Here is a 15,455-nt window from a genome sequence, read left to right on the forward strand (position 1 = left end):
CTAAGCAAGTTGTATGAGCAGGACCACAGATGTGGAATGTTTCATAAACTGACTTGGGAGAAAATGACTCTGTCTTAAGTTGGAGTTCCCCAGAAACAGACCTGAGATGAGGAGTCTTGTGCGAGTGGTGCATTAAGACACGGATGCCATAGGAAACCTGCAAGGGAGGGGAGAGATGGACAAGGAAGGGGAAAAGTCAGCAGGAGTGGGATCTCAGGCACAGCTCTTCAGGGCCTGGCTGCAGCCTGACCCCGCAGGGGAGCTTGAGTATAAGTTACACCTCAGAGTGATTCCAGCCCAAAGCAAGTGAATCGAATTTTCATACTTTTGCGCTCATTGAAAACTGTTAAGGGCTGTGCCAGGGGAATGCAAACTCTGGGGCAATCCCAGTTCTCTGCATAAGCAGGCAAAGCAGGCTCTAGGGACCTGAAGGCAGCCCTCATCAGAGGAAGGAAAGGGCTAAGCTCAAAGACTGTCACCTGGGATGTCGTGAAGGGAGCCTCAAAGTAACCGGCTGCCCTACGATGCGTCTGTTGCTCCAGAGGAGAAAAGGCTAGAGGTGCCAGGCCCCTGCCATGGTCCCGGGTCAGGGAACAGGGCCAGAGGGTGAGTGTCAGGATGCTGATGAAATAAGCCAACAGGGCACTCAGTCCATGTAATGAAAGCAGGAGGCCAGTGGCTGCCAAACACAGTCCTTCAGCTTCACTGTGAGCACTTTAAACCTGCCCAGCTCGAGCTCAGTATACTGTTTACAAAGGAGTCTTTTCTATTCACTAGCAAAGATAAAGCAATGACTACATCTTCTGCTTTTTGGTGACAGTGTAAAGGAGAAAGGTTACATTTCAGTGGCTTAACTTCTGGACACTTTGTAAGTCTGGCAGCTTGCCTTCTCCCAACCCCCTCCTATGCAGCCATGCATCCAAATGGATGGGATATTCCCACAATTGAAGGACAAATGGCCACGGGTGACTTAATTTTGTGTCACCTAACGCTCAGCTCTGTATTTCGTAACCCCAAAACCTGCAACCCAGGTTGCGGTTTGCTCTAAAACTGAAAATGTCTCCGCCTAACTGTAATAACACTTTAAAAAAGAAAAGAAAAGCTGTATCCATGAGCAAATTTCCAAATATTTTGCAACAAAATCTGTTTGGACATTCCCCCGCCCAGTGTTTCTTTGCAGGATGTAGTATAAAGGTGACCGGGACAGAGAAAGGGTAAATGTTAGCCCACAATACACAAAATTAACATTATCACCTTCGAAATACAGAGCAGCCCTGTGACCCATCCAAGGTACACAGTAAACCGGTGTCAGGACTGGAAAGGGAAAGTTTTCTTTGGATGCCCAGCCTGGTCCACGGCCTGCTGGGTTGCTCTTGGCTCTGGCCTCCCCTCCCTTCCTTTCCAGGCGCTCCAGAACCCTCCTCGCTCCAGACAGCCCTCCGAGGAGCTCGCCGAATTCCCCAGGGTGACCGTGGGTTTAATTTCGCTGTAGGGCAATGTCTTAAAGATAAATACGGGTGGCTGCAAACTACCCCCTAATCATGTCCCTCATTAAAATCAGTTGCATTTTTGGCTTTTGATTTTGTTTAGTGAATCAGTTTTCTTGTTTCTTAAAGGGCCAGTACAGTAAAATTACCTTCCGGACGCCTCTTTATCTTGGTGGGGCTCCCAGTACCTACTGGTTGGTCAGAGCAACAGGAACGCACCGAGGCTTTCAAGGCTGCGTGCAGGCGCTCGCGGTGAACGGGGAGAAGATGGACATGAGGCCCTGGCCGCTGGGCCGAGCCCTCAGCGGGGCCGATGTGGGTGAGTGGCTGCTGGTGGGCTAGGGGCGCTCGGGGGATGGCCTTTCTGGTGGGGGCCGGGGACAGGGGGTGAGCAGCTTAGTGAGTTGCAGCCTTAGGCGGCTGGTGGATGCAGAACCTCAGGAGGAGGTGGGCCCAGGGGAGATACTGGTGCTCTGCAGACCCTGGGCCTGGACACCAAGACGTGGAAACGGCAGGGCGCAGCCAGCCAGCCCGACTGTAGGTGGCTGCACCCCGGGCCTCTCTGAAATGCGGCCCGGGCTCACCCCACAGAGCAGCAGGCAGGCGGGCCCTTTCGCCCGTGCCCACCCCGCCCGGTGGAAAAGCTGGCACAGTAATGGAAGAAGAGCTTTCTCATGCTCTCTGCTCCTAAGAGAAATGGGCAGATTCTAATTCTGGACCACCATGCCCAGCACTTTCCCGTAGGCCCTCTCCTTTTCTCCTCACTCACTGTAGGAGGTAAAAATTATTATTATACCTGTTTTATATGTGAAAAAAAAATGGGGCTAGTAAAAGTTAATAACTCATCCAAAATAACAGGCAGAGCTGGGACTGATTTTTTTTCTTTTCTTTTTTTTTTTTTAAATTAAGATGTTATTTTTCGAGAAGTTTGAGAGTCACATCAAAATTGAGGGAAGGGCCCCGCTGGTGTGGCTCCACAGTTGAGCATCAGTCCATGGACCAAGAGGTTGCCAGTTCAATTCCCAGTCAGGGCACATGCTCAGGTTTCGGGCTCAATCTCCAGTAGGGGATGTTCAGGAGGCAGCCAGCCGATCGATGTTTCTCTCTCATTTATGTTTCAATCTCTCTCTATCCCTCTCCCTTCCTGTCTCTCTAAAAATTAATAAAAACTTATTTTTCTTAAAAAATTGAGGGAAGGTACCCAGATTTCCTGTGCACCGCCCATCCCAACACGGCATAGCCTCCCCCGTTAGCAGTATCCCCTACCAGAGTGGTGCGCTCGTTACGACTGATGAACTTACACTGACACGTCATAATCACCCAAAGCCATAGTTCACAGTGTGCTTCACTCTTGGTGCTGGACATTCTGTACGTTTGGACAAATGTACAGTAATATATATTCATCATTATGGTATCATACAGAGTATTTTCAGTGCCCTAAAAATCCTCTGTGCTCTGCCTGTTCATCTCTCTCCTCCCACCTCCAACCCTGGGCAACCACTGATCTCTTTTTTTTTTTTTTTAAAGAGTCTTTTTTTTTTTTTAATCTTTATTGATTTCAGAGAGAGGAAAGGAGAGGGAGAGAGAGAGATAGAAACATCAATGATGAGAGAGTCATTGATCGAGCCCGCAACCCAGGCATGTGCCCTGACCAGGAATCGAACCCTGATCGCCTGGATCCCAGGTCGATGCTCAACCGCTGAGCCACGCCCGGCTGGGCCACTGATCTCTTTATGTTCTCTATAGTGTCGCCTTTCCCAGAAGGCCATAAAGTTGGAATCATACAGGATGTAGCCTTCTCAGGTTGCTTCTTTCACTTAGTCATGTGCATTTAAGGTTCCTCCATGTCTTTTAATGGCTTGATAGCTCACTTCTTGTTAGTGCTGAATAATACTCCATTGTCTGGATGCACCACAGTTTACCCATTCATCTACTGAAGGGCATCTTGATTGCTTCTGAGTTTTGGAAATTTATGAATAAATCTGCTATAAACATCCACCTTTTTTGGGTGGGCATAGTTTTCAACTCCTCTGGATAAATACCAAGGAGTGTGATTGCTGGGTGTTCACACTTGCTCAGGTCCCCTCCACCTTAAACCAGCACCATGTTCCTACAACCCTGCTGCCCTTCTGGTTTGGGAACCCCGGGCACCTCTCCCCTCTCTTTCAAAGCCTGACTCCAGCAACCCTTCCAGGCCTGTCTGAACCTCCTGTGGTGGGGCTTCTGCCTTCCCTTCCCCAGCAAAGCTGCTCTCCTGAAGCTCCGATCATCCTCACGTCACAAACCCACAGCCCAGCCTCTGCCCTCCCTCGGTATTGACTCAGCCTCTCCCTCTGTGCCTGCTCCTCCCTGAGCTCCTGAACCTGCCCTGCCCGGGTCCCCAGGGCCCTTTGCCTGTCTCCCTCTGTCTCCTCTGCAGGTTCCTCACCCTCTTTGGTTCCCTGAGAGTTCCATGGGCCCCTTTCATCCTGGCCTCTTTCAGGGGGCCATTTGTCCTTGGCGTCAGGGTCACCCCGCATTGTTGCTGCGCCTCCATCCCTCACCAGTGCGTGGATCCCCTCCTGCCCGCAGCCCTGAGCGGCAGATGTCTCCACAGTCAGCAAATACTTAAACTGAGCAAAAGCCAAGTCCTCCTCTGCTCCCCAGTTCCCGCTGACAGCGCATCCATTCTTTTCCTCTTGTTGCTCTTTCGTCTTTGAACGAGAAACCTTGAGGTCACGCTGGAGTCCACCTTCTGATGCTGGAATGAACTGGCTATTTCTTCTTTCCCCGTGTCTCTTGGATTCCTCACTTTCTCTCCGCTTCCTCTGCAGCCCTGCTTCCTCCTGGAGGGTTTCTTCCCTCTCGCCCACCGCTCACATCTGTCTTGCCTGCATACGTTGCCAGAAGAAATTACTGCAGCGCAATTCCATCAAGTCAGCAACTCTGGCTGGCTTTCACCTCCCACCCCACCCCCAGCTCCCGCCTCTTAAAAAATAGCTACAATGCAAATATGTCAAAAATATATATATTTTCCATGTGGATGTAAGATGACCCAAGGGACCCCACTTCTTCCTGCGGGATTAGCCCCTCTCTGAGAAAGAATCTCAGCCCACAGAGACTGGAGCTCGGGGACCTGGAAGGGTTTGGTTCTTACGATCAAAGTCAGCCTGTCTGTGGAGCCTGTGGAGGCCCGTGATGTTCTTAGGGCTCTGGCTGAACAGAGACCCGTGGTCACTTCTGCCTCGACTTCCAGTGGCCCCAGCTGGAATTCCCAGAGGCCAGCCACCCCGGCTGCAGGGCAAGCTACCTGGAAGGGTTTTCATTCAGTTCCCCTATCAGCCCCTGACAGCCGTCTTCTCTCCAGAGTGCACACATGCCCCCAGCCCTTCCCTTCTGCCCAGTGAGGCTTTATGGAAAGAAAAGACCGGATCAGTTAACAGACAGGGGTGACCGATGCGGAAAGGATACGGGACTCACCTGCTGAGCTGACAGTAGGAGCAGCACTTTCCTGGAGCCACACACATGAGAACACTTTTAACATGCACTCTCTGTTGACATGGGAGGGACTAAAACACTCTTGTGGGAACAAGAGATGAATTAAAGCAGGAACGACTCAGCCTTCCCCATCAGTGGTCATAAAATTGCCCCAAATCTAGTATGTGATTCTCTGTGCCCACCATGTTTTGAACAGTCTCTGTGTCTGTTCGGAAAGATCACGCCAGAATCAAACCAAAAGAAAGGTCCCACGCACCCTGAAGGCCGGCTTGCAGCTGCGAGAGGTCCGAGTAACAGGAGTGGGGCCTGAGGTGTGCTTATTCGGAGCCCGGAGCTGTTGGCATGGCCCTGGGCTGGCTGGAGACAGGTCGGCTGTGTCATTTCCGTTCTGTGTCCAGGCGAGTGCAGCAGCGGGATCTGTGACGAGACCTCATGCGTCAACGGTGGCACCTGCACAGCCAACAAAGCTGACTCCTATGTTTGCCTCTGTCCCCTTGGATTTAAAGGCCGACACTGTGAAGACGGTGAGAGAGAAACAAGTTGATGGCGATTTCTATCTGCATGTTAACGGATGGTGATGTAAATTTTCATCAGTGTACTTTTAGCAAAGTCCCACGCATGTTTATGAGATTAACATTGCTTTATTGGGAGGGTTGGATCTTTTTTTTTTTTTTTTACTAGGTTGGAATATCAAAGTATCAAACCAAAGCTTCATTTTAAGATGCCCCTGGGCCAGGCTTTGGTGGGTTTCTCTTGGCCCTCAAATAACTTTGAAAAGCCTGTATTGTGTGGCCTGTGTCTGGCTCAGTTTGAAGCATTGACATCTCCTGCTCCTTAGAGTATCTGAGAGTTTCAGAGCAAAGGTTGGGAGACATGCTCAGGAGCATTAACTGGTGATGGGACAGGAGTGATCTTGTTTCATAGTCTTTGCACTGCTCTGCTGAGCTATCCCACCTCTCAATACTGTGTGTGTTGATTATATATATAATCAATTACATATGCACACATATATTCACATACATGGAAACACATGAACACACAAATACACACATATAAGAATGGGAAATTTTAAAGATTTTGGAAAACCACGTGGGGTTTTTTAACTTTTCCACCAGTGATTCAGACTTGCACCTCAGGCGCCATACTGGAGAAAATTTTTGCAATACTGTATAATGTAAAACGCCATGTCACCTAGAAGAGGGCGTAGGCTCAGGGTGAGCTGAGGCTGTTACATGCCATCTCATTTCCGCAGCCTAACGTAATAAAGGCTGATCCTTGCTCAAGTCCCACATTGCTGCAGGTCAGTGGAGGTGCTGGTGGCCGGGGGCGTGGCCTCTGCTCCACGCAGTCATTCAGGGAAACAGGCTCCTGCTTTCTAGCAGCTCTGCTGGGGCCTCAGAGTCCTCCACCGATTCCTGCACCCAGCCAGCAGGGGAGGGAAGGGAGAACACGTGGAGGATAGGGGGACGTTCTGGGGGGCAGACCTGGGTGCTGTGTAGTCCTCCCCACCACGTTCCCCTGGCCAGAATTCAGTTCCACCACCCACCTCACCGCAGGGCAGGGCGGCTAAGATGCAGTTAAACTCCCAGGAGGAAAAGAGCGTGGCCAGTCCTGCCACGGAGGGATCTCTAACGATGTGCTTCTTTCTTCAGCTTTCACCCTGACCGTTCCTCAGTTCAGAGAGTCCCTGAGGTCCTATGCTGCAACGCCTTGGCCCCTGGAGCCCCGGCACTACCTGTCCTTCATGGAGTTCGAGGTCACCTTTCGGCCAGACTCGGGCGACGGCGTCCTCCTGTACAGCTACGACACAGGCAGCAAAGACTTCCTGTCGGTCAACATGGCAGGGGGCCACGTGGAGTTCCGTTTTGACTGTGGCTCCGGGACTGCCGTTCTCAGGTAAAGGCTGAGACCTTCAGTGGCCCTCCTCCCCCAAAAGCCAAACAGCGGCCACTTTGGGAAAAGATGAATTTGCCGTTCGATAGCTTGTGATCTCCCTGTGTTCCCTACACGGTTATCTTTTCCAAAACCTGCCCTGATTCACACGGGTGGCATGCTTCCTATAGATCGTGCTGGCTGCTGCAAGGCTCCCGTTCTTAAATAACTACCCAATAGGCATTGATTCTCTGCCGCAAGCTAAGGAAGACGGGCTTGCTTCAGATGGGGCGCGCTGCCTTCCTTTCCACGTGGGGTCACACTGTGCCACCAGCAGAGATGTGATGAGTTGTACCGAATCAGCACCTTGCACCGAGTGTCACTTGGTGGGTGCTCAGCAAATAAATGACTATCAGTAAATGTATTAATAGAGCCCTGGCTGGTGTGGCTCAATTGGTTGGGCATCCCATGCACAGAAAGGTTGCTGGTTCAATTCCCAGTCAGGGCACATGCCCAGGTTGCGGGCTCTGTATCTTGTAGGGGTCGTGTAGGAGGCAGCCGAGCAATGTTTCCCTCTCACATCAGTGTTTCTTTCTCTCTCTCATTCTCTCCCTTTTTGTCTCTCTAAATATGAATAAAAATATTTTTTTTAAAGTAGTAACAGAAATTTAATGAACAGAAATGTCCTTGGCAGCCTCGCTTTACATTTTAACGTTCCTCTTGCGCCGTGTCTTCGATGGTGACTTGCTCTTTAGCTCATCTCTCTCCCACTGTCTGTTCTTTGACAATGAATCCTCAACAGTTACAAAGGCCCACCTCTGACCATGTGCTCTCGGAGGCTGTGTGATGAGTGGCTCAACAGTATGGCAGTAAATCGGTGCCTCAAGTACTTGCTAGTACCTGCAGAATTGGTTCTGAGTCATCAGAACTTTCCTTCAGTTGCCTGGTTTGTGGCATTAATTTACTGAGCAGATCGATTGTTCCCGTGCAGTGTGAATACCTTTGTGAGTCCCTTGGAGCCTGTGGCTGGGAGGTGCAGAAGTTTTTCTTATTTGATTGTGTCTCTCTCCTCTTTTTTTTCCCCATGATCCCTCCACCCTGTATCTCCCCCCTCCCCCCCCCCCCCGGCTGCAGGCCTTCATCTCACTATTGTCTATGTCCATGGGTTATGCATATATGCACATAAGTTCTTTGATTAATCTCTCCCCACCCACTCCCCCCAGACCCCCTTCCCTCTGAGATCCCTCAGTCTGTTCCATGCTTCTGTGTCTCTGGATCTATTTTTTTCCTTGGTCTATTTTGTTTATTAGATTCCACATATGAGTGAGATCATGTAAAACAATCGGGAAGAATCAGAAAAACCCCCAATAGGCCAATAGCAACTGATGAAATTGAAACAGTAATTTAAAAACTCCCAGCAAACCAAAGCCCTGGTCTGGCTGGATGGCTTCACAGGAGAGCTTTCTAATTCTTTAAGTTGTAGGGTTAGATAGTTTTCTAAAAAATTTTCTTGCTTTTTGAGGTAGGCCTGCAGTGCTATGAACTTTCTTCTTAGGACTGCTTTCGCTGTGTCCTATAGATTTTGGGTGGTTGTATATTCATTTTCATTTGTTTGCAAGAAGTTTTTGATTTCTTTCTTGATCTTATTGGTAACCCATTCAATATTTAATAACATGCTATTTAGCCTTCATGTGTTTGAATGTTTTTGACTGTTTTTACTGTAGTTGATTTCTAATTTCATGCCATTGTGATGAGATGTGTGATATGATTTTAGTCTTCTTGAACTTGTAGAGACTGGTTTTGTGTCCTAACATGTGGCCTGTCTTTGAGAATGACCCATGTGTACTTGAGAGGAATGTATATTCTGCAGCTTTGGGGTGAAATGCTCTGTAAATATCAATTAAATCCATCTGATTGAGTGTGCCATTTAATCACTGTTTCTGTGTTGACTTTTTGTCTGGAAGATCTATCCAGTGAGGTCAGTGGGGTGTTAAAGTCCACGACTATGACTGTATTGCTGTTGATCTCTCCCTTAAAGTCCTTAAGGTTATTACTGATAGGTCCTTATTTATTGCCATTTTAATTCTTTATGCCTATGTTTCTCTCTATATTTCTTATTATCACAGCAGTCCCTTTAACATTTCTTGCAATGTTTCTATTTCTGCTTCTAATTACAGCAGCCCCTTTAACATTTCCTGCAATGCTGGTTTGGCAGTGATTAACTCCTTTAGTCTTTTTTTTCTCTGGGAAGCTCTTTATTTCACCATCTATTTTGAATGATAGCCTTGCTGGATAGAGTAGTCTTGGTTTCAGATCCTTGGTTTGCATTACCTTGAATACTTCATGCCATTCCCTTCTGGCCTGTAGAGTTCTGATGAGAAGTCAGCTGACAACCTTATGGGAGCTCCTTTGTAGGTAACAGATTGCTTTTCTCTTGCTGCCTTTAATATTCTCTCTTTGTCTTGAATTTTTGGCATTTTAATTATGATGTCTCTGTGCATGGGCCTCTTTGGATTCTTCTTGCTTGGGACTCTCTGTGCCTCCTGAACCTGTGTGACTTTTTCCTTCACACAGGTTCTCTAACCCTTGCTTACTTTCAACCTCCTCTGGCACTCCTATGATGTGAATATTGTTACATTTCATATTGTCACACAGCTCCCTTAGACTGTTTTTTAATTGTTTTTTGTTTTTGGGTCGCTGATTGAGTGATTTTTTTCTACCCTGTCTTCTAATTTGCTGATCTGATCCTCAGCTTCCTCTAATCTGCTGTTTATTCCTTCCAATGTATTCTTTATTTCTTTTATGTCATTCTTCATTTCTGACTGGTCCTTTTTCATAGTTTCCATATCTTTTTTCATGCTATTGAGCATCCTTACAATCAGTGTTCTGAACTCTCTATCTGAGAGATTTCTTATCTCCATTTTAGTTAGCTCTTTTTCTGGAGACATCTCTTGTTCTTTCAGTTGGGGCTTGTTTTTTTGTCTTCCCATTTGGCTGACTATTTGTGTTTGTTTCCATGTATTAGGTATATCTGCTAGGACTCTCAGTATTTGGAAGGTCTCTGGTGCAGGCCAATGTCAGGCGCTGTTTGTGACTGTTTGGAGCTATCAACAACCCATGGCTTAAGGTCTCCTCTGCTAGGGCTGGGTGCATTTGGACAGGACCAAGATGCACATCCAAGTCTGCTTTTCCAAGGCTCAGGTTCAGAAGCAGATCAGGGAAAGACTCAAAGCACTCTGAGGTCTGCCTCTGCCTGCGGACTGATTAATCTGATTCTCTTAATGAGCCTCAGGCTGTAGAAACTCCTCTGGGTAGGGCAAGAGGTTTTCCAGCAGGGTGGGGCAATTGCTTCCCCTTCAGGCAAGAGCTTCTTGGAAGGTAAATGTATGCCTATGAAAGATATCCTCTGCAGTATGGGGGAATGACTTGGCACAGGAATACAGAAGGGTGCCCTCTGAGCTCTATCTCCAGAGCCCACAACTCTAGATTCTCCCCACACAGCTCCAGTTCACTCTGCCCTCCCTCTGCCAGAGCCCAAGGTGAGTGGCCACAAATGAAACTTAGTGTGTTGGCCCTTTAAGAGGGTGCCTGCAGTTTCAGCTGCCTCTCCCTGCCAGACAGAAACCCCACTGCTTTTCACAGCCAGATGTTATGTGGGCACCTTTCTCAGTTCTGGTGCTCTTGGCTGGGTGGACCAGCCTGGGGTTTAGGCCCCAGAGTCCTCAGTGGGAACCCCCACAGCTGATATCTCCCTCCAGACCTTCAGCTGCTGCCTGTGGGAGCCCAGCCAGCCCTCCTGCACCTCCACACTTCCTACCAGTGTCTATGCGGTCTCCACTTTTCCTCCTTGGTTATGACAGTGCTCCCCAGCTCATCTTCAGTTGCAGTTGATTATTCAGGGTGTTTTTTCTGTATTTTAGTTGTCATTCCAGTTTGGTCCTGGGAGAGTCAGTGTAGCTTCCACTCAGTCCACCACCATCTTTAATACCCTCTCTTCTCTTAACTGTGTTCCTCCCATGGTAGCTTTTACCTTCAAGCTAATCTAGTGCAGTGTGCTTCTTGTTCCATTTGTTCAATTCTACTCTTTGGAGACTTACTGGGATGTTCGGCTTCAGAACTGCCTGCAGCCAGAAATCAGTGAGGTTGCTGTTGTTTGGAAGGTGATCCCAGGTCATAGTTAATCCATTCATATTGCTGGACTGTCATTTCTAGAGCGACCATGTGGGTGAGATGCTACAATCATGCATAGCTCTGCATTGCTGGTCATTTTTCATGGCTGATGGGAAATCCTCACTGTTGGATTTCCATAATTCTTCAAAAGGACAATTCGTCTCTGTCCTTACAGCTGAATCCCTGCACATCAGGGACACCTCCCGCCTTGGAGAATGGACAATAATTTTTGTGCCTCTGGTTCTGCAAATACATCCTGTGTCTCAAAACACCTTGGGTGGTATTCAGTTGATGCAATTTACGTGTGATTATGCAACCAGTCTAAGCAATTCTCTGGGAACTATTTGTCAAGTTGAGAAAAGAAGACACCTTGCATATCACCTTGTACTTTCAGGTGGCGTCATCCTGGGTAAGGAATGAGGGGCCAGGAGCCAGGGAGGGTCTGGGCTCATCAGCCCTCCTCCCAGACAGACTGCTCCCTGCACCTCAGCAGTGGCAGCTAATAATAAGTTATTGTTTTCCTGCTTGTCCGGAAAGGCACCTAGAAACACAATTCTTGAGTATTAGGTGTGATGAAGAGGAGGCAGGCGAGCGCTGAGAGTGCACAAGGAACAATAGTCATCTGTTCCCTTGTCCCATCCCCTCTCCAGGGTAACCTGACAACTGTGATCACTGTGGGTATTTCATATGCCCTTTTGGAAGATATTTATGCTACAAATCGTTTCAAACACTTCCTGCTTAATTGGGAAAATTCTGTGAAAGCCTGAACTACAGGGAGTTGTGGAATGGGCCAAAGCATTTCAACTTTAGGAAAAGGGTGCAGTGTAAAATTCATTAGGAACTTGATTCGAGAGTCGAGGCGATTGTAATGAGCCGGTGATGGCCGTGATCGATAGAGCCGAGCTGAGGAAGCGGCGTATCGACAGGGAGCGACCTCTGTAGGACAAGAGCATGACTCAGGCCAGGTGCCGCTACTTGTTATGGACACGGGGCCACTTACAAATGCCACTGGTTTCTTTATTGCGTATTGATTTAGCCAAGGTGATTAAATCCTAATTGCTAAGGACAAATCACGAAAGCATTTGCCAGAGCAAAAAATCAAGTAAGGGGGTGAAGACCTTGCAGTAATGGTGCCCATGGCTATTCCTGATGGTTTCCAGAGATCGTCCCCGACCACAGAGTAATTGGGAGGTGCAGCGAAGGCCAGGGACCGCGTCATTAGAAATACAGATGCAATAATTACACCTTGTACACCTCGCTGTAAAATGTGTAAAACTCGTATCGATATCTTTTATACTTCAAAGGCTTCCACCTTGAATTGAAAACGGAATGTTTAAAGAAAGTTTAATCGCCCTAGCCGGTTCGGTTCAGTGGTTAGGATGTCAGCCCACAGGCTTGAAAAGTCTTGGGTTCGATTGCGGCCAAGGGCACATACCTCGGTTGCAGGCTCGCTGTGTCTCTCACATCGATGTTTCTCTGTCTCTCCCCCTTCCACTCTCTCTGAAAAGCAATGGAAAAAATATCCTTGGGTGAGAATTAAAAAAAAAAAGTACATTAATCCCTTTCACAAAATCAGACAACATGGAACCTGTCCTGGCCTGTTTTATTATGAAAAATTTCTAACATAGAGAAGTTGAAAGAACAGTACAGTAAACATCCTTATACCTGCCTCCTGTAGTCTACAGTTACTGCTTTGCTGTATTGGCTTTAATCCCATATGTAGCCTCCCCCCCCTCCCTCCCTCCCTCCCTCCCTCCCTCCCTCCCTCCCTCCCTTCCTTCCTTCCTTTGTCCATCCATCCATCCATCCATCCTCTTACTTTTCTTTGCATTTCAACAATGCTGCAAACATTAGGACACCAAGGACTCTCTGTTTGCCCCATTGCCCTCATAATTTTCTTTTCTTCAGCGCTTATGTGCAACAATGATCACATTTTACCCTCCTGTCACCCCTCATCTAGAAACAAGCTCGTCCTACCCACATGTCCAGCCTGTCGTAAGGAATAAATATGATAATAACTGCAATTTTCCTGCCTCGAAGGGGTCCCATAAATGGAGCTGCCGCTGACGTGTGTACTAGGTAGTAGGATGATCGTTTTCTTTTCGCTCAAAACAGAGTGAGGTGCTGAGGTTGGCATCCGTGTCATCAGAGCTAGATTGACGAACAGTATCCGTAACACCGAGGATGCTAACCCACGCTCAGCTTCCTTCCTTCGACAGGAGTGAAGAGCCCCTCGCCCTCGGCCACTGGCACGAGCTGCGCGTATCTCGCACAGCAAGGAACGGCATCTTACAGGTGGATAAGCAGAAGGCGGTGGAGGGCAATGCGGAGGTAAGAAGGACTCGCTCGTGCTCCTGGTGGTGTGTGGGGACTGGGTGACTGTTCTCTTCCTGTCCTGGAGACAGAAACAGCAGCACAGTGGTGACTTACAGGGGCCCCAGATCCAGGCTGCCTGGGCTATAACCTGAGCTCCTCACTGGGCAAGTTACTTAAACTTCTGTGCCTCAACTGTGAGTGCAGATAATAGCAGTAGAGGCCTCGCGGGGTCACCATAAGGATTAAGTGAGCTACAACAGGAGCAGTACTTGGAAAACTGCCTGCCACCTCCACTCCTCAGCCCTTTCTGTGGGTGTGCAAACCACTGGACCCCAAGTTTGTGTTTTCTCATCTATAAAATGGGGTTAATGGTGATCATAATAGCACCTACTTCATGGAGTTGTGCAAATGAGAACAACGATATATGTAAATCACAGCAGTCCCTGGCATGTGGTCAGCACTATTTAACTGTACTTACTATTATTAGTTGGCAGTGTACTCTCATGGCCTCAAGAGCTCAGAATTTCTACTCAAATTTATAACTTGATTTTATTTCCCATGATTTTATTTCCAAGGATATGTCCAAAGGAAAATGACATTTTTAAGAAGAGATAAGAGAGATTTGCTTTAAGCTATAACCTACTAGGATTCTGCACACCCCAAAAAATTTTACAGCCACCTAAAAGCAGAGGGTACTTCAGATTTGCAAGTATTTTAAATCCCGACACTCTTTATTTTGTGCATTGCAAGATTTAAAGAGGGCACAGGTGAATGTGGGCGCTCCGGTAAGAAAATGGGTCGGCAGAAAAAAGACAAGGAAAGAAAGAGGCTTTGGGTGGGGAAAGAGGGATTTGGTTGCGGAGAAGAGAAGGGCTCATGTCCGGGAGCCACCTCGGGGACGGCACAGCGAACCACTCCCTGGCTCTGGAAGCTTCTGCCCAGAAGTGGTTCACGTCTCTCTTGCTTCTGTTTTATTGACAAGCACAAGGGACATGCCCCTCTTGAGACTGAGGTTGGAGGTGGCCTTCCAGCCAGGAGAGGGTGCTGCTGCCGGGGTCGCCCGCCCCATTCACTGTGGCACACCCGTGAGGTGGATATTGTGGTGGGGATGGCGTTTTGGAGATGGGGAACCTGAGTCTCAGGTTAAGAAATTCAGATCAGTGGTCAGTGGCAAGCAAAGCAATATGAAAGTCAGACCGACAAGAAGACGCACTGTCGGGATGCGTCTTGAAGGGACCCGAGCTAGTCTTAACGATCTTGTCTTAAAGTTACCCGCGTTTTGTTTTTAATCTGCTGGCAGGGCGGCTTCACACAGATTAATTGCAACACGGACATTTTTGTCGGCGGAGTCCCCAGTTACGATGAGGTGAAGGAGAAATCGGGCATCCTCAAGCCGTTCAGTGGGAGCATCCAGAAGGTACGGCCTTCGCTCCCTCGTGTTTGTTGCTTGGCCTTGACCGCAGGCAGTGGAATGGAGAATTGTGATCAGCGGGCAGCCTGCTGCACCCAGAGGCATTCTGAGAAAGTTTTAACATTTTTAAGATTCGTTTTTGAATGGGCACAGCACGGCTTCCCAACCCCATTTCTTATGATGTCTGCTCCTGGGTCCGGGCCCAGCAGACATAACATGAATGCAACTCGATGAGGGTGAGTTTTTACAGCAGATCCACAGAAATATCCTGGGACTGTTGAGGGAGGCAGATGGCATCGGGTCACTGCAGAAACCGCAACAGAGGGAAGGAGGTAAATGGAGTCTTACGGAAGTCTTGGCTGTTTGCTTCTCTGTAGGTTTACTTGGCACTTTGGCAAGAACCAGCTCATTCCCCCTCCCCCAGCTCACCCCCACGCCCCGTTTAGCAGTTGTTCATCAGTCATGTAACCAAGTTCTCAAGAGCCTATTATTAGAGTCCTTCCATGAAGGCTCAGCTAGTGAAGGACAGAGGACACTGGCCCCGCTTCTACTCATTCATCTCTTGCCCCTTCCCCTGGGGCCGCCCGGGCCCTCCGGGCATGAGAGCAGAGAGCTCTGTCTGCAACGGACATTCAGGTCGACTCACCAGCCCAGGTCTCCAGGCCACCAAACGCTGGGAGGGAAAGGACTTGAAGAAAAGCATATTGGGTTCCTGAGTGGCA

The 15,455-nt window shown here is 48.5% G+C and overlaps 1 protein-coding gene across 1 annotated transcript in view; it reads left to right on the forward strand.

Moving 5' to 3' along the window:
• The window catches only part of EGFLAM (EGF like, fibronectin type III and laminin G domains), a 129,826-nt gene that overhangs the window by 91,518 nt on the left and 22,853 nt on the right, over positions 1-15,455 (forward strand). Inside the window, exons 13-17 of the mRNA XM_081133768.1 lie at positions 1,617-1,806; positions 5,363-5,488; positions 6,617-6,860; positions 13,226-13,337; positions 14,623-14,739. Coding sequence (XP_080989894.1) covers positions 1,617-1,806; positions 5,363-5,488; positions 6,617-6,860; positions 13,226-13,337; positions 14,623-14,739 — 789 coding nt within the window. The remainder of the gene's footprint in view (positions 1-1,616; positions 1,807-5,362; positions 5,489-6,616; positions 6,861-13,225; positions 13,338-14,622; positions 14,740-15,455) is intronic.

Source organism: Miniopterus schreibersii (assembly GCF_964146895.1).
Source record: "Miniopterus schreibersii genome assembly, chromosome: 3".
NCBI lineage: Eukaryota > Metazoa > Chordata > Mammalia > Chiroptera > Miniopteridae > Miniopterus > Miniopterus schreibersii.